Source organism: Alosa pseudoharengus, unplaced genomic scaffold (genome assembly GCF_046254945.1).
Source record: "Alosa pseudoharengus isolate Yale_2024_CS ecotype anadromous, Long Island Sound unplaced genomic scaffold, YU_APseudo_1.1 YU_APseudo_1.1_scf_14, whole genome shotgun sequence".
Lineage (NCBI taxonomy): Eukaryota > Metazoa > Chordata > Actinopteri > Clupeiformes > Clupeidae > Alosa > Alosa pseudoharengus.
The window spans coordinates 10800601-10813100 of NW_027468609.1; the positions used below are offsets into that span (position 1 = coordinate 10800601).

Consider the following 12500-nt stretch of genomic DNA (forward strand, 5'->3'; position numbering starts at 1 on the left):
ATTTAGGATCCTTCATCTGCCCCTACCAACCCTGCAGGAGGAGAAAAGTTTAGTTTAAAAGTTTAGATCTGAGCCAGATCTAAGCCAGATGTGAGCCAGAATCATGCAAGAATCAGGCCACAGCCTCTTGATGTCAAAGACTAAATTTGCATAAGGAATGATGATTTGACAAAAGAGGCAATGCAAGTTTATTTACTCAGCACATTTCATACACGGACATTTAAAATGCTTGAAATGAAAATAATAAAGAATAGATGCAGACAACAGAAGACCTCAGAATTAAGTAAATGAAAGGCAGTCACATCATCAAACAATTAAACATTGAAAAAAATCATTAATTGTAAAAGTGACAAGTCAAGTGGTGTTAGGTTTAATTATAGGCTCTTGAATCATCACCCTGAAACTCGCTTATGAAGGAGTGATTGGACAAGGTCCTAATGAGCTTCTTTAATTAAATGGTGTGGCAGCCTGCTCCATTTACTGTAGATGAAGCAAAACTCTCTCACCCGATTTGTGATTTTCTAAACGTTGAATATGTAATATCTTAATTATTTGTTTGGCGTATTATCCATTTTTCTTTACATGTGCAAATACAACATACAGATAGTTTACTCATTTCACATGCAGTGTTTGAGAGCAGTGTGTGAGAGCAGTGTGTGTGTGAGAGCAGTGTGCGTGAGAGCAGTGTGTGTGTGAGAGCAGTGTGTGTGTGAGAGCAGTGTATGTGAGAGCAGTGTGTGTGTGAGAGCAGTGTATGTGAGAGCAGTGTGTGTGTGAGAGCAGTGTGTGTGTGAGAGACAGTGTTGGGCAAGTTACTTCAAAAACATAATGTACTATGCATTACTTATTACTGTCATTTCAAAGTAATTTGTTACATTATAATATTACTGTCTCTGAATTGTAAGGCATTACACTACTATTGCATTACTTTTAAGTTACTTTCACCAAAATATCTAGAAATATGGATTTACCATTCTAAATGCAGTTTATTACGCTCAATGCAGCTTGCTCTTCCAATGGAGGGAGATGTGGTATAGCATAATGACTGAGCTAGGCTTAAGGCAACAGTAGAATGCAATAGGCGAAGTGCTCATAATGCAATACAAGGAACAATCATAGTCAGAATTTTGTTGAAAACCGACAAAAGGTCAAAGTCTGGTAAATTGTGATAGAAATACTGTAACTTTAAGGCCTAAGCCTACTCATTAAAATCAATAGAGAGCCTACTATATTGTAAATCAAAGCTTAAAGGAACCGTATGTAAGATTGTGGCCAAAACGGGTACTACAATCACTTTCAAATTACTGTAGAGCGGTGTGTCCCCTTCCCCTCCCCTCTGACTGGCAGAGTTGGTAACCGGATGACAAAACACTACTGATTTTGTGATTAGTAGATAGGTGGAGGGTGGCGCATTAGGCCAAAACACAACATGACAACATCAACATCAGTTGAGGGCTGCAACTTCACTTTTTAAATGACAATATCCTGGCCAGACTACTGTTGTCAGTGATATAAGTATTTGAAATTAACATGATTTTTTAATGTCTAGTGACATATCAGGGCAATTTTATGATTAATTGAAATACAATTTTTACATACGGTTCCTTTAAAGACATGTCAAGATGGTGGCCTGCTGGCCATTTCGGTGCCCTAAGTGAGTGGCTTTGAGTGAGTGACATTTAAATGATAACTCAAACACCTAAAGTAAAATAAAAGGCCTATTATTTACAGACCATTACTGTGTATTTTTAAACATTAATTTCTGAAGAAATGCTGTTTTACTTATAAATGGTGCACTGTCACCTTAAGAGCATTGATCTTTACGTTGTCATAATGCCCTTTTGCCAGCTCTTGTTTACAAGCCTTATTTGTTTGAGTTACATTGATAGCACAATATTAACAATAATATGTACAATGTTAAGTTATTTTAAGCAACCTTCATTGGTTTGGAAATGGAAGTATGCAGTGACATGTTGCTTCACATTTCGTTTTGCGAATATAAGTGAATTATGAGCCTGGTATCCACCTAGCTATCTGAATGGAATGCGTTTCAGTCGACTCAGCATATCATGTGCTTCATGTAGCCTAAATGCTTGGAAAACGAATGATTGAAGACCCACCAATTCTACTAGGTGGTGATTGAGAGAACCCAAAAGGTATCAAACTTGCATGTAACATCGTGTTAGTGCATTTTGACATTGTAAACGTTATTGATGAAGAGTGAAACGCAGTTTGCAGTAAAGCTACTATTCATTGGTTACATTTGGGTGCCCCCTCTGTCCTTTGGTGCCCAACGCAAAGTGCGTGATGCGCGTGGTGGGAGCGGTGGCACTGCCAGGCTACACAATCTTTTTCTGCATTTCTATCCCTTTATTCTCTTCAATTTAAGTTCACAGCACAAAGCTGACATGCAGAACAGCATAGTTTGTGTTTTATCAAGAATCAAAAAGATTGGCGTGGCACTACTTTAGATGTTTCATTAATTTACTTGTGCTATTTCGCGAGCTGAGAGATCTTTTGGTTTCGCACACAAAGTGCACTAACTATTATGTTCTTCATAGCCTTGTCTCTGACAAGCTGAAAATAATGAGCGTAGGCTTATGTCCATCCCGCAAATAGAGTCCGCCTGCGAGTCTGCTGCAGCCACAGTCATATTCAACCAGTATCAGGAGATAACGTTCTACTATTTTGCGCAGATTTTTTCTCCTCTGTTGTTCTCGCGTGGTGTTTGCGAATATGTATCAAAACAAAACAAGCGCCGAATTTTGGGTTAAACTGCATTGTAACCCGCATTACTGAAGTTTGTACCGAGTAAATATTACCCAATTTTTTTTTTGTAATGCCTTACATTACCGCGTTACCGCAAACAGCAATATATTACAGTAATTACATTACTTTTGTAACGCATTACTCCCAACACTGGTGAGAGAGCAGTGTGTGTGAGAGCAGTGTGTGTGTGAGAGCAGTGTGTGAGAGCAGTGTGTGTGAGAGCAGTGTGTGTGTGTGAGAGCAGTGTGTGAGAGCAGTGTGTGTGTGAGAGCAGTGTGTGTGAGAGCAGTGTGTGTGTGAGAGCAGTGTGTGTGTGAGAGCAATGTGTGTGAGAGCAGTGTGTGAGAGCAGTGTGTGTGTCAGAGCAGTGTGTGTGTGAGAGCAGTGTGTGTGTGAGAGCAGTGTGTGAGAGCAGTGTGTGTGTGAGAGCAGTGTGTGTGAGAGCAGTGTGTGAGAGCAGTGTGTGTGTGAGAGCAGTGTGTGAGAGCAGTGTGTGTGTGAGAGCAGTGTGTGTGAGAGAGCAGTGTGTGAGAGCAGTGTGTTGTGAGAGCAGTGTGTGTGTGAGCGTGACTCCAGCAGCTTGTAGTGGGAGCACGGAGACGGGGCGGATGAGTCACTGGACTGGTCAGTTTCAGCATATGTATACACACCACGCACGCACACACACACACACACACACACACACACACAAACACACAGTAATGACTGGTCAGTTTCAGCATATGCCAGACAAACTCCACCAGGCTCCTCTGAGCACCAAAGCAGGCGGACGCAAGTGAGACAAGCCAGGTGTGTTTGGCTAAGTGATGAGCCAGGTGTGTTTGGCTAAGTGATGAGCCAGGTGTGTTTGGCTAAGTGATGAGCCAGGTTGGTGTAGTGGGGATTTTTAAAGTGGGGGGACGCTATTTTAATGACGTCATTGCAAAAACTGTCACACTCGCACCTCCACATACATCGGTGCGTAAGGCCAAGGCCAAATTGTTACCAGCTTTTGTGAACACGAAACCGAATTTAAAAAAAACAAAACAATTAAATGACATGGATTAGCTTCAAAATGTAGCCTAATGTCTTCACCCAAACTACACTTTTCCACCAAAGTCTATGAATATGGTCTGTAGCTTTTCATTTTGTTGTATCATACAATAAACAAACCATATGTAGAGTAGCCTATGTAATCTAGCGTAGTCTAATCTCCTTGACACATAACATGCCGCGGCATGGCTTCATTCATTACCACACGTAAACCATGGCAATAACAATAGCACAAGCAGGATTCACACGCATTCAACACGCTGTGTGGGCACTGTAGCTCAGTTTGAGGGGGCGTCATATGAATGTCATTGCGAATGATTAAAATACAGAGGTGCACAGTCAATAAAACAAAACAAAAAATTAACAGAAAGTACACTGGGCAGACAAGTGCCAGTCATTTGAAAAGTTTTTGCTTGGATGGAAGTAGCTGCACCAATCGTAAGTTTTTCCTAAAGTTGTTCAGGTTCACCGTTGGGTCATTACTTACAGTATGGTTAAATAGCCTTATCACTTATATTGGAGCTCCCTCGATAAAAATCTCTCTATTACTCACACATGCTTATCGTGTCATTTTGACCACTGGATTAGCCTAGTAGGCCTACCTGCTTTCTGCAAAACACAAACGAAGGGCCATGAAGATGCTTGCTAGATTCGGATACAGGCAGTTGCATAATCTATGGTTTTCTAGCTATTTTCGGGTAACGCGGAACGACGAGCTGTGTAGTTTTTAATGTCTTTACGCATGGTGGAGTGCTACAGCATGACGGTCATTCTTGTAACGAATTTTAGGACAAAGAGGCCTAATTGGAGACGTTTGCGTGATTAATATAACACTTGTTATATTAATAAATGCTTATTAAAATGCTCAAAACAATGCTCCAAGAAGTAGGGGGACGGCGTTCCCCCGCGTCCAACACCCACTACACCCCTGGCTAAGTGATAAGCAAAAGGTCAATTTTGATTGGCATTTTATTGTGAAGGCTGCACTGGACTGGGCTGGGCTGGGCTGCATAGATGGTAATCTGGAGATTTCCATGATCACAAAGACAAACAGACCAAGCCAGTGTGTGTGTGTGTGTGTGTGTGTGTGTGTGTGTGTGTGTGTCTGAGAGAGAGAGAGAGAGAGGTGTACACAGCAGTGGAATGGGATGAAAGTGTGTGTTGAGAGGAGAGGAGAGTCTCTGGACTGGAGTCTGCTCTGTGTGAATTATTAAAAGCGATTGGATAACATGTCCATCTGTGAGAGGTGAAGTAGTCTCTGTTCATTAGATCCTCTCCCAGGAACAGTATGTAAGAAAACCCCAGCTCTGTTGTGAGTGAGTGTGTGTGTGTGTGTGTGTGTGTGTGTGTGTACGTGTTGGCGGTGGTGGAGAAGTGCCCCTGCACTGATGCTTGGGGCATTCTCTCCGAATCTCATGGTGTGTGTGTGTGTGTGTGTGTGTGTGTATGCATTGTGTGCTCAGTGTGTGTGTGTGTGTTTGTGTGTGTGTGTGTGGGTGTGGGTGTTTGTGTGTGTGTGTGTGTGTGTGTGTGTGTGTGTGTGTGTGTGTGTGTGTGTGTGTGTGTGTGTGTGTGTGTATGAGTGTGTGTGTGTGTGTCTGTGTGTTGTGTGTGTGTGTGTGTACAGGGTGGGGAAGTGCCCCAGCACTGCTGCCTGGGTGGTGGGTGTGGGTGTGCATGGGCTGGTGTAGAGTGAAGATTCTCTGGGCTCCTCTGGCGAGGGATGCCAGTGGGTGCTGTCTCCTCTTCAGCTGAGTTGGCATCGCATGGCATCACATGGCAGCTGCAGAGCTCCTTACAGGCACAGGCCGTGTTCGTCTCTTGCCTATCTGGGTAAAGCGTTCCCTGGATGCTTATGTAAAGCTGCTCAGAAGTGGGTGTGTGGTGTGCTTAGTGCGTTTTTCTCTGAGCCGCAAAGTCTCTTCCCGGGAAAAGGCAAGGGATTGTGTTAAGTCACCTGGAGTTCCTGCAGTTGGGGGAAGACCGTGAGAGACAGAGAGCAACCGCCTGACAACCCTCTCTCTCTTTCTCTCTCCCTTTCTCTCCCCCTCTCTCTATCACTCTCTCTCTCTCTCCCTCTCATGCTCTCTCTCCCACTCTCTCACTGTCTCTGCCTCCCTCTCTCCCTCTCTCTCTCTCTCTCTCGGTCTGTCTCTCCCTTTCGTGCCTCCAGTCTTTCCGAGGTTTAATGAAGTTCATTAATTCGAGGTTGTTTTCTGTGGTAAACAGTGGCGGGGCAGACAGGAGTTAAGCATCTCTGAGGAACTCACCCAGGGCACTGAGGAGAGGAGTGGAGAGGAGTGGAGAGGAGAGGTGTTGTGATGTGATGTGATGAGAGGAGAGGAAAGGAGAGGAGAGAAGAGAAGAGGAGAAGAGAGGAGTGCAGAAGAGATGAGAGGAGAGGACAGGAGAGGAGAAGAGAGGGGAGGAGAAGAGAGGGAAGGAGAGGAGAGAAGATGTGATGAGAGGAGAGGAGATGAAACCACATTTACACACTCAAAGGGTTCATATCACTCCGCAACTACTCGAAATTCATTTACACACTCAAAGGGTTCATATCACTCCGCAACTACTCGAAATTCATTCAAAAGTGAAAAGCAGACGGTTGATCAGCTGTGTTCTAAAGAATGTTTGATTCAAGTTCAGCGTGTGTTGTTGCGAACTATTTGTTTCTCAGCAAAAGCCACGATAAATGGTAACAAATAGGCTATAGCCCAGGCTATGTAGGCTAAACAGTCATATCGTGGGGAGTTTATTGTTTCATTTTGGCAAGTAGCCGTGTAATAAGCGGGATAATGTATAGAACGGCGGTCATTGTTGGTAAAATAAGTCCCTTCAGGACGGAACAAGACTTCTCTGCTGCACGTCGGGGTCTGGTTGGCCCTGTCGGGACTTATTTTCCTAATAATGACCGACGTTCTATACATTATTTACTTACATACATTCCATTGTGTTTGCATACATTCCTGGTTTTGCAAATGGGAAGCAAAGTGCTGCAGACCAAGCCACACATTATTCCAGCTAAATCAACATGTTACTCCAGGAGCGTGGACGTCAATTTGATTGGCTGTTACTCACCTGAAATAGTACCAACCTTTTGTCATAATCACAGACTGTAGCTTTAACATCTGACACTGCGCTGCATGGTACTGCTCCAGGTTTTTAAAGTATAAGGTCTTAAGCAGGTCAGGTTTAACCTGGAGCTACCCCGACCTCAGACATTAAAATTGGAGCAACCATCTCAGACACAAACTCTCTGGAGGCTGAACCGCTGGGGTTAAGTAAGGGATAACGGCCACCGAGGTGTCCTGTTATACGGAATTAATGGACGAGGGCAAGTGGCAAAAAACTCCCCGACGCGCAGCGGAGAGTCCATTAATTCCGTATAACTGGACACACCTCGAAGGCCGTTATCCCGCTTATCACCCGGTTGCCACTGTAAAGCAAAGGAAACACGCGGTTTCGTTTAAAAAGAAGCTCAAGTTCAGCTTGTTGTACAACTTCCAATAGTATGGACAGTTAGCTTGTTTACAATTGATTCCATTGTTGCGAAGCCTGCAACCGTAGTCCTACTATGGTTGTTATAGTTACCATTCATAAGCATTGATATGGAACGGTGTCCTGTTATTCAGAATTAATAGCCACCCCACCAGCCAATCAGAAAAGAGTATTTCTTCTCTCCGGGTGATAATATGGGATAACGGCCGCTGGTTAATATGTAAGGGAGAGCGGCTGCAGAGGTGTCCCGTTATATGGAATTAATGGACGAGGGGGAGGCAAAGAACTTTTTCCTCCGCCAAGGCCATTACAGTAATTCTGTATAATGGGACACCTTGAAGGCCGTTATCCCGCTTATCACCTGGTTGCCACTATAGGCAATAATCATGCCTTTATAGCAAAGGAAACAATCGGTTCCGTTTACAAAAAAAAAGAAGTTTGTTGTACAAATTTCTTTGGCCCTAACAGTGATTAAAACGTTTTTTTACCAGATCTACTTCATAGGTGTCCCGTTATTCAGAATAAATAGCCACCCCACCAGCCAATCAGAAAAGAGTATTTCTTCTCTCCGGGTGATAGCAGGCTGTAACTGTGCATTTACGTCAGGCTGTTGTACGGAAGGAAATGTAAGTTAATTAATATCAAACTGTAGTACTGGGTTAACATCAGGCTCTAGTACTGGGTTAACAGCAGGCTCTAGTACTGGGTTAACAGCAGGCTCTAGTAATATCAAACTGTAGTACTGGGTTAACATCAGGCTCTAGAACAGGGCTTAGGGGCTGCAATGGTTAAGATCTGAAGTGTACCTGCAGGTTTGTGGCACTTTTGCAGCAGATTTTACCAGCCAAGCACAGTGTGGGGGCTGATAAAGTCTTCTGTTCCACTGATGTGCACAGAACCCCCCACACACTCACACACACATCTTCATCCCCCGCCCCCGAGAAAAAAATGTCAGCGCTCACACCGAGGTGAGATGAAAGTGAAGTCTGATCTTTTGTGTCAAAGTGCTTTTTTTGTCATTCGTGTTCAAAGTAATACATTTGGAACATGGAAATCTCCTGTTCACCCCACAACATAATCCTCAGATCTCTTTCTCTCTCTCTCTGTAGCTCTCTCTCTCTCTCCTTTCTCTGTCTCTCTCTTTTCCCTCCCATTCATCTAATTAAATGTGTGCTTTCTAAAGGATTATGACTTTGTCATTTCACATCCATCAAACGAATAGGAGAGGACCAAATCCTCTACTCCTCCAAATAAGCGCGCATCCTCGTGGTTATGCCCCTGGCTTCAGATATTGGTGGGGCTGTACAGAGACACGTGCATTGTGTATCGGGGAGAATGTGCCATATGGGCGGGTAAACAACGGGTTTTAAGGGTTGTGGGTTTGATTGTGATTTTTCTTGTTTGCCTCACTAAGGGTATTTATCTAGATAGTCTGCATCTGCAGAGGATACTAGCAGTATGAGTCTGTGTATCTGTGTGTGTGCGTGTGTGTGTGTGTGTGTTTGACTGCGTGTCTGGGGGGTGTGTTTGACTGCGTGTCTGGGGTGTGTGTGTGTGTGTGTGTGTGTCTGACTGCATGTCCGGGGTGTGTGTGTGTGTGTCCAGGGTGTGTGTGTGTGTGTGCGTGGCGCTCCGACAGGAGTCAACAAAACAGTATGAGTGAGATTAATGGCGGTAGCTAAAAAAAAAAGGTTATGTAATCCGCCACTGGGCTCCTGCGTGTGTGCGGTAACGGTTTGGCGGTAACGGCTGCCTGGCTTGCACGCTGGCATGCTGGCACGCTGGCTTGCTGCCTGGCCTGTGATGGATGCTCAGGTCGGGCATGGAGGAGGAGACAGAAAGGCCAGCCATGCCAAGGTGTCGGGGAATTCCGGAGCGCTGGCATCATAAATCAGGCCCACATGCCCCTTGGCCCCCGTCCGCCCGCCAGCCTGCAGAAAGTGCTGATGGGAGTTTTCTCGCGGAGGCAATGCAGCAGCCCAATCTGCCAGATCAAGTTCTGGGTCAGATATTAACTAGATCCAGGCTAGGTTGATCTAGATTCGGGCTAGTTCCAGGCTACGTCCAAGCTAGATTCAGGCTAGGTTGATCTAGATTCAGGCTATGTCCAAGCTAGATCCAGGCTAGTTCTAGATTAGATCCAAGTTAGATTGTCCAAATCCAGGTTACATCCAGGCTAGATCTAAACCAGTCCCTGCTTCTCTCTAAAGGGCCGTTCACACTAACAACATGATAACGATAATGGCAAAAAAGTATCACTCTAGCTAATATGAGCGACAACGTCCAGACTATAAACTGTAATGATAAGGGCATGAAGAATGTTACTGTCTGGGTCACTTTCAGTTATAGGTTCTTGTTCAGTTCACTTGTTCAGTTTAGTGCTTGGTGTGAACGGGCCCCTTAATCCAGATCGGCCCATATGAGAGCCAGACGTGAGCCCGATCCAGAGTGAGTGCTGTTCTCTGGGTCGGCCCCGTGCAAGCCTCTCCCCCATAAAGCTGTGCGCTGTCTGCATCCGCAACAACAATAACAGCAACACCAGCAGCAGCAGCTATGTACTGTAGGCCTGGCTGGACCTGAAAGAGAAATGAAAAGACAAAAACAATGTGGAAGATCTTGGCTTTCCCCATCGTCTGCCACGGAGCCTTTCCTGCTCTCCCGCACAATCCGTCCTGTTTCTGACAGTAAGCCCCGGCTTTCATGCTGCTTTCACTGACTGTCAGCGTGTCTGTTCCCAGACCAACCACACGTGTGTGTGCTGGCTGTCTGCGTTCTCTGTAGAATATGTGTATGGGTACATTTGTGTGTGTGTGTGTGTGTGTGTGTGTGTGTGTGTGTGTGTGTGTGTGTGTGTGTGTGTGTGTGTGTGTGTGTGTGTGTGTGTGTGTGTGTGTGTGTGTGTTTGTGTGGCACTGTGTGTGTGCGCACATGCGCGTTTGTGTGTCTGTGTGTTTGTGTGTGTATATGTGTGGGTGCATGTGTGTGTGTGTGTGTGTGTGTGTGCGTGCGCATGTGTGTATGTGTATGTGAGTGTGTGTGTGCGTGCGCATGTGTGTATGTGTATGTGAGTGTGTGTGTTTAAAGCCGTTTGAAGTGTCTGCCAGTGTTATGTCTGCACCGCGGGTGGATGCTGATCCAGGCTGCTGCTTCCCCACTCGCCCCCTGACAGCGCCTTCACCTGCACGTATGTGTGTGTGTGTGTGCGTGCGTGCGTGTGTGTGTGTGTGTGTGTGTGTGTGTGTGTGTGTGTGTGTGTGCGCTTCACCTGCAGCTACGGTGCTTTCTCTCTCTCTTTCTCTCTCTCAAAATTCTAAATTCAAAATTCAATAGTTGCTTTATTGGCATGACAAATGAAAACTTGTATTGCCAAAGCAATTGGTACATGTTAAAGGTACATACATAACATAGACATAACAACAATAATTACAGAGACAAAACATATTTTATATTACATATATTATACATATATTTTAAACTGATACATTTGTATAAACATATTACTTTACTGAGATTTGTGAACAATAGTACTTAGTTTTACATCGTTCATTGAATAGTATTACTCTCTCTCTCTCTCTCTCTATCTCCGTCTCTCTCTATGTCCTTCTCTCTCTCTCTCTCTCAATCATTCTTAATCTCTCTCTCACTCTCTTTCTCTATCTCCCTCTCTCTTTCTCTTGACTGTTCTTAATCTCTCTCCCTCTCTCTAAAAAAGAAAACAGAAAAAAAAAAGCGAAGAAAAGAAAGACCGGATTCAGGAGCAGCGGAGAGGGAACAGAATAAGCTGCCCGGCTAATAAGCTGCCCGGCTAATAAGCTGCCCACATACGGATCCGAAAGGGGTGCTGGACTGCGCCGCAGTACTGACAAGCCGAGCGCGAGCGTGAACGCTGTCTCTGGGAATGGGAACTAAGCCGTTTCACTCGCTGCTCAGTTTGGTAATCGCCCTCATTAACGCTGGTGGTACACATGCCCTCTTGGTAATGATGTCCAAGTGCCCATGTAGGCACACCGAGCCCGTGAGGTGAAGCTGGCCGCTCCACATGGGAAGGCTGTGACTAATGTGGGGCTGATGAAAGTGTCAGTCTGCTGCAGGGTGACAATATTTCATGTGTGGAATCTCACTGTGGAACACTGCCCTTCTCATTCATTCTCTCTCTGTGTTTCTGTCTCCCTCTCCCTCTCTGTCTGTCTCTCTAGGATTTGGGACTGGAGGGTACGTCTCTCAATGACATTTTGTATAAGAACGCTGCCTTCCTTAACCTGGTGGATCCCATTTCCCATGAGCTCCTGCTGAGCTTAGCCCGGGACATGCAGTGTCCAAAAAGGGTAAGTGCGCTAATGCTACTAATAGAACATATAGAACACATAGAACATATAGACCACATAGAACATATTCTTCAGCACGGCTGTTATTCACACCACCAGAAGTGTACCAGACTACCCTTTCATCTCTGGCTAACCCAACCAGATGTCCCAGCTCTCCCATCTGCCAACTAGAGCACACTGCCAGAACTGCAGCAGTCTTGTTTCTTGAATTTCCCCTGGGGATCAATAAAGTATCTATCTATCTATCTATCTATCTATCTATCTATCTATCTTGTCTCCCACTTCCCTCTCTAACCTTGACGAACATAGGCCAAACATAGGCCAAACTGACACACTTTTTTCACCTCTAAGAAGTGAGTGTTAAAAAACGCGAGGTGGAAATTGATTATGTACATGTTGTTGCTGTGATGAATTGTACTTAGCTAAATAGCTAGCTTCCTAATTTAGCTTAGACAGATAGCCAAGCAACAATCCATTGTTGAAAAAAATGTGTATTTTTGACTTTGAGCGCTTTTACTTTGACTTTGAGCGCTTTTAGAAGCCTCACGATTATATGAGTGAGGTGGTAACAGAAAAAATGCGGGGCTCCTAAAAACGTGAGAAGGTGCTCAAAGTTTACGACTGTGTCGTAACCGTCAAATCAGCAATTGAAATTTGAGCGCCCAGGGGTGGAAAAAGCATGTCAGTGTGAATGTCTCCTTCCAGTGGGGAGCACAGTATTGAGAGGGTGGTGCCATCTCTGACTCCTTCCACTGGGGAGCACAGTATTGAGTGGGTGGTGCCATCTCTGACTCCTTCCAGTGAGGAGCACAGTATTGAGAGGGTGGTGCCATCTCTGACTCCTTCCAGTGGGGAGCACAGTATTGAGAGGGTGGT

The 12500-nt window shown here is 44.9% G+C and overlaps 1 protein-coding gene across 1 annotated transcript in view; it reads left to right on the forward strand.

Moving 5' to 3' along the window:
- The window catches only part of lrrc75bb (leucine rich repeat containing 75Bb), a 47566-nt gene that overhangs the window by 4024 nt on the left and 31042 nt on the right, over positions 1–12500 (forward strand). The window contains exon 2 of the mRNA XM_076283193.1: positions 11496–11624. Within this exon, the coding sequence (XP_076139308.1) occupies positions 11496–11624 (129 nt within the window). The remainder of the gene's footprint in view (positions 1–11495; positions 11625–12500) is intronic.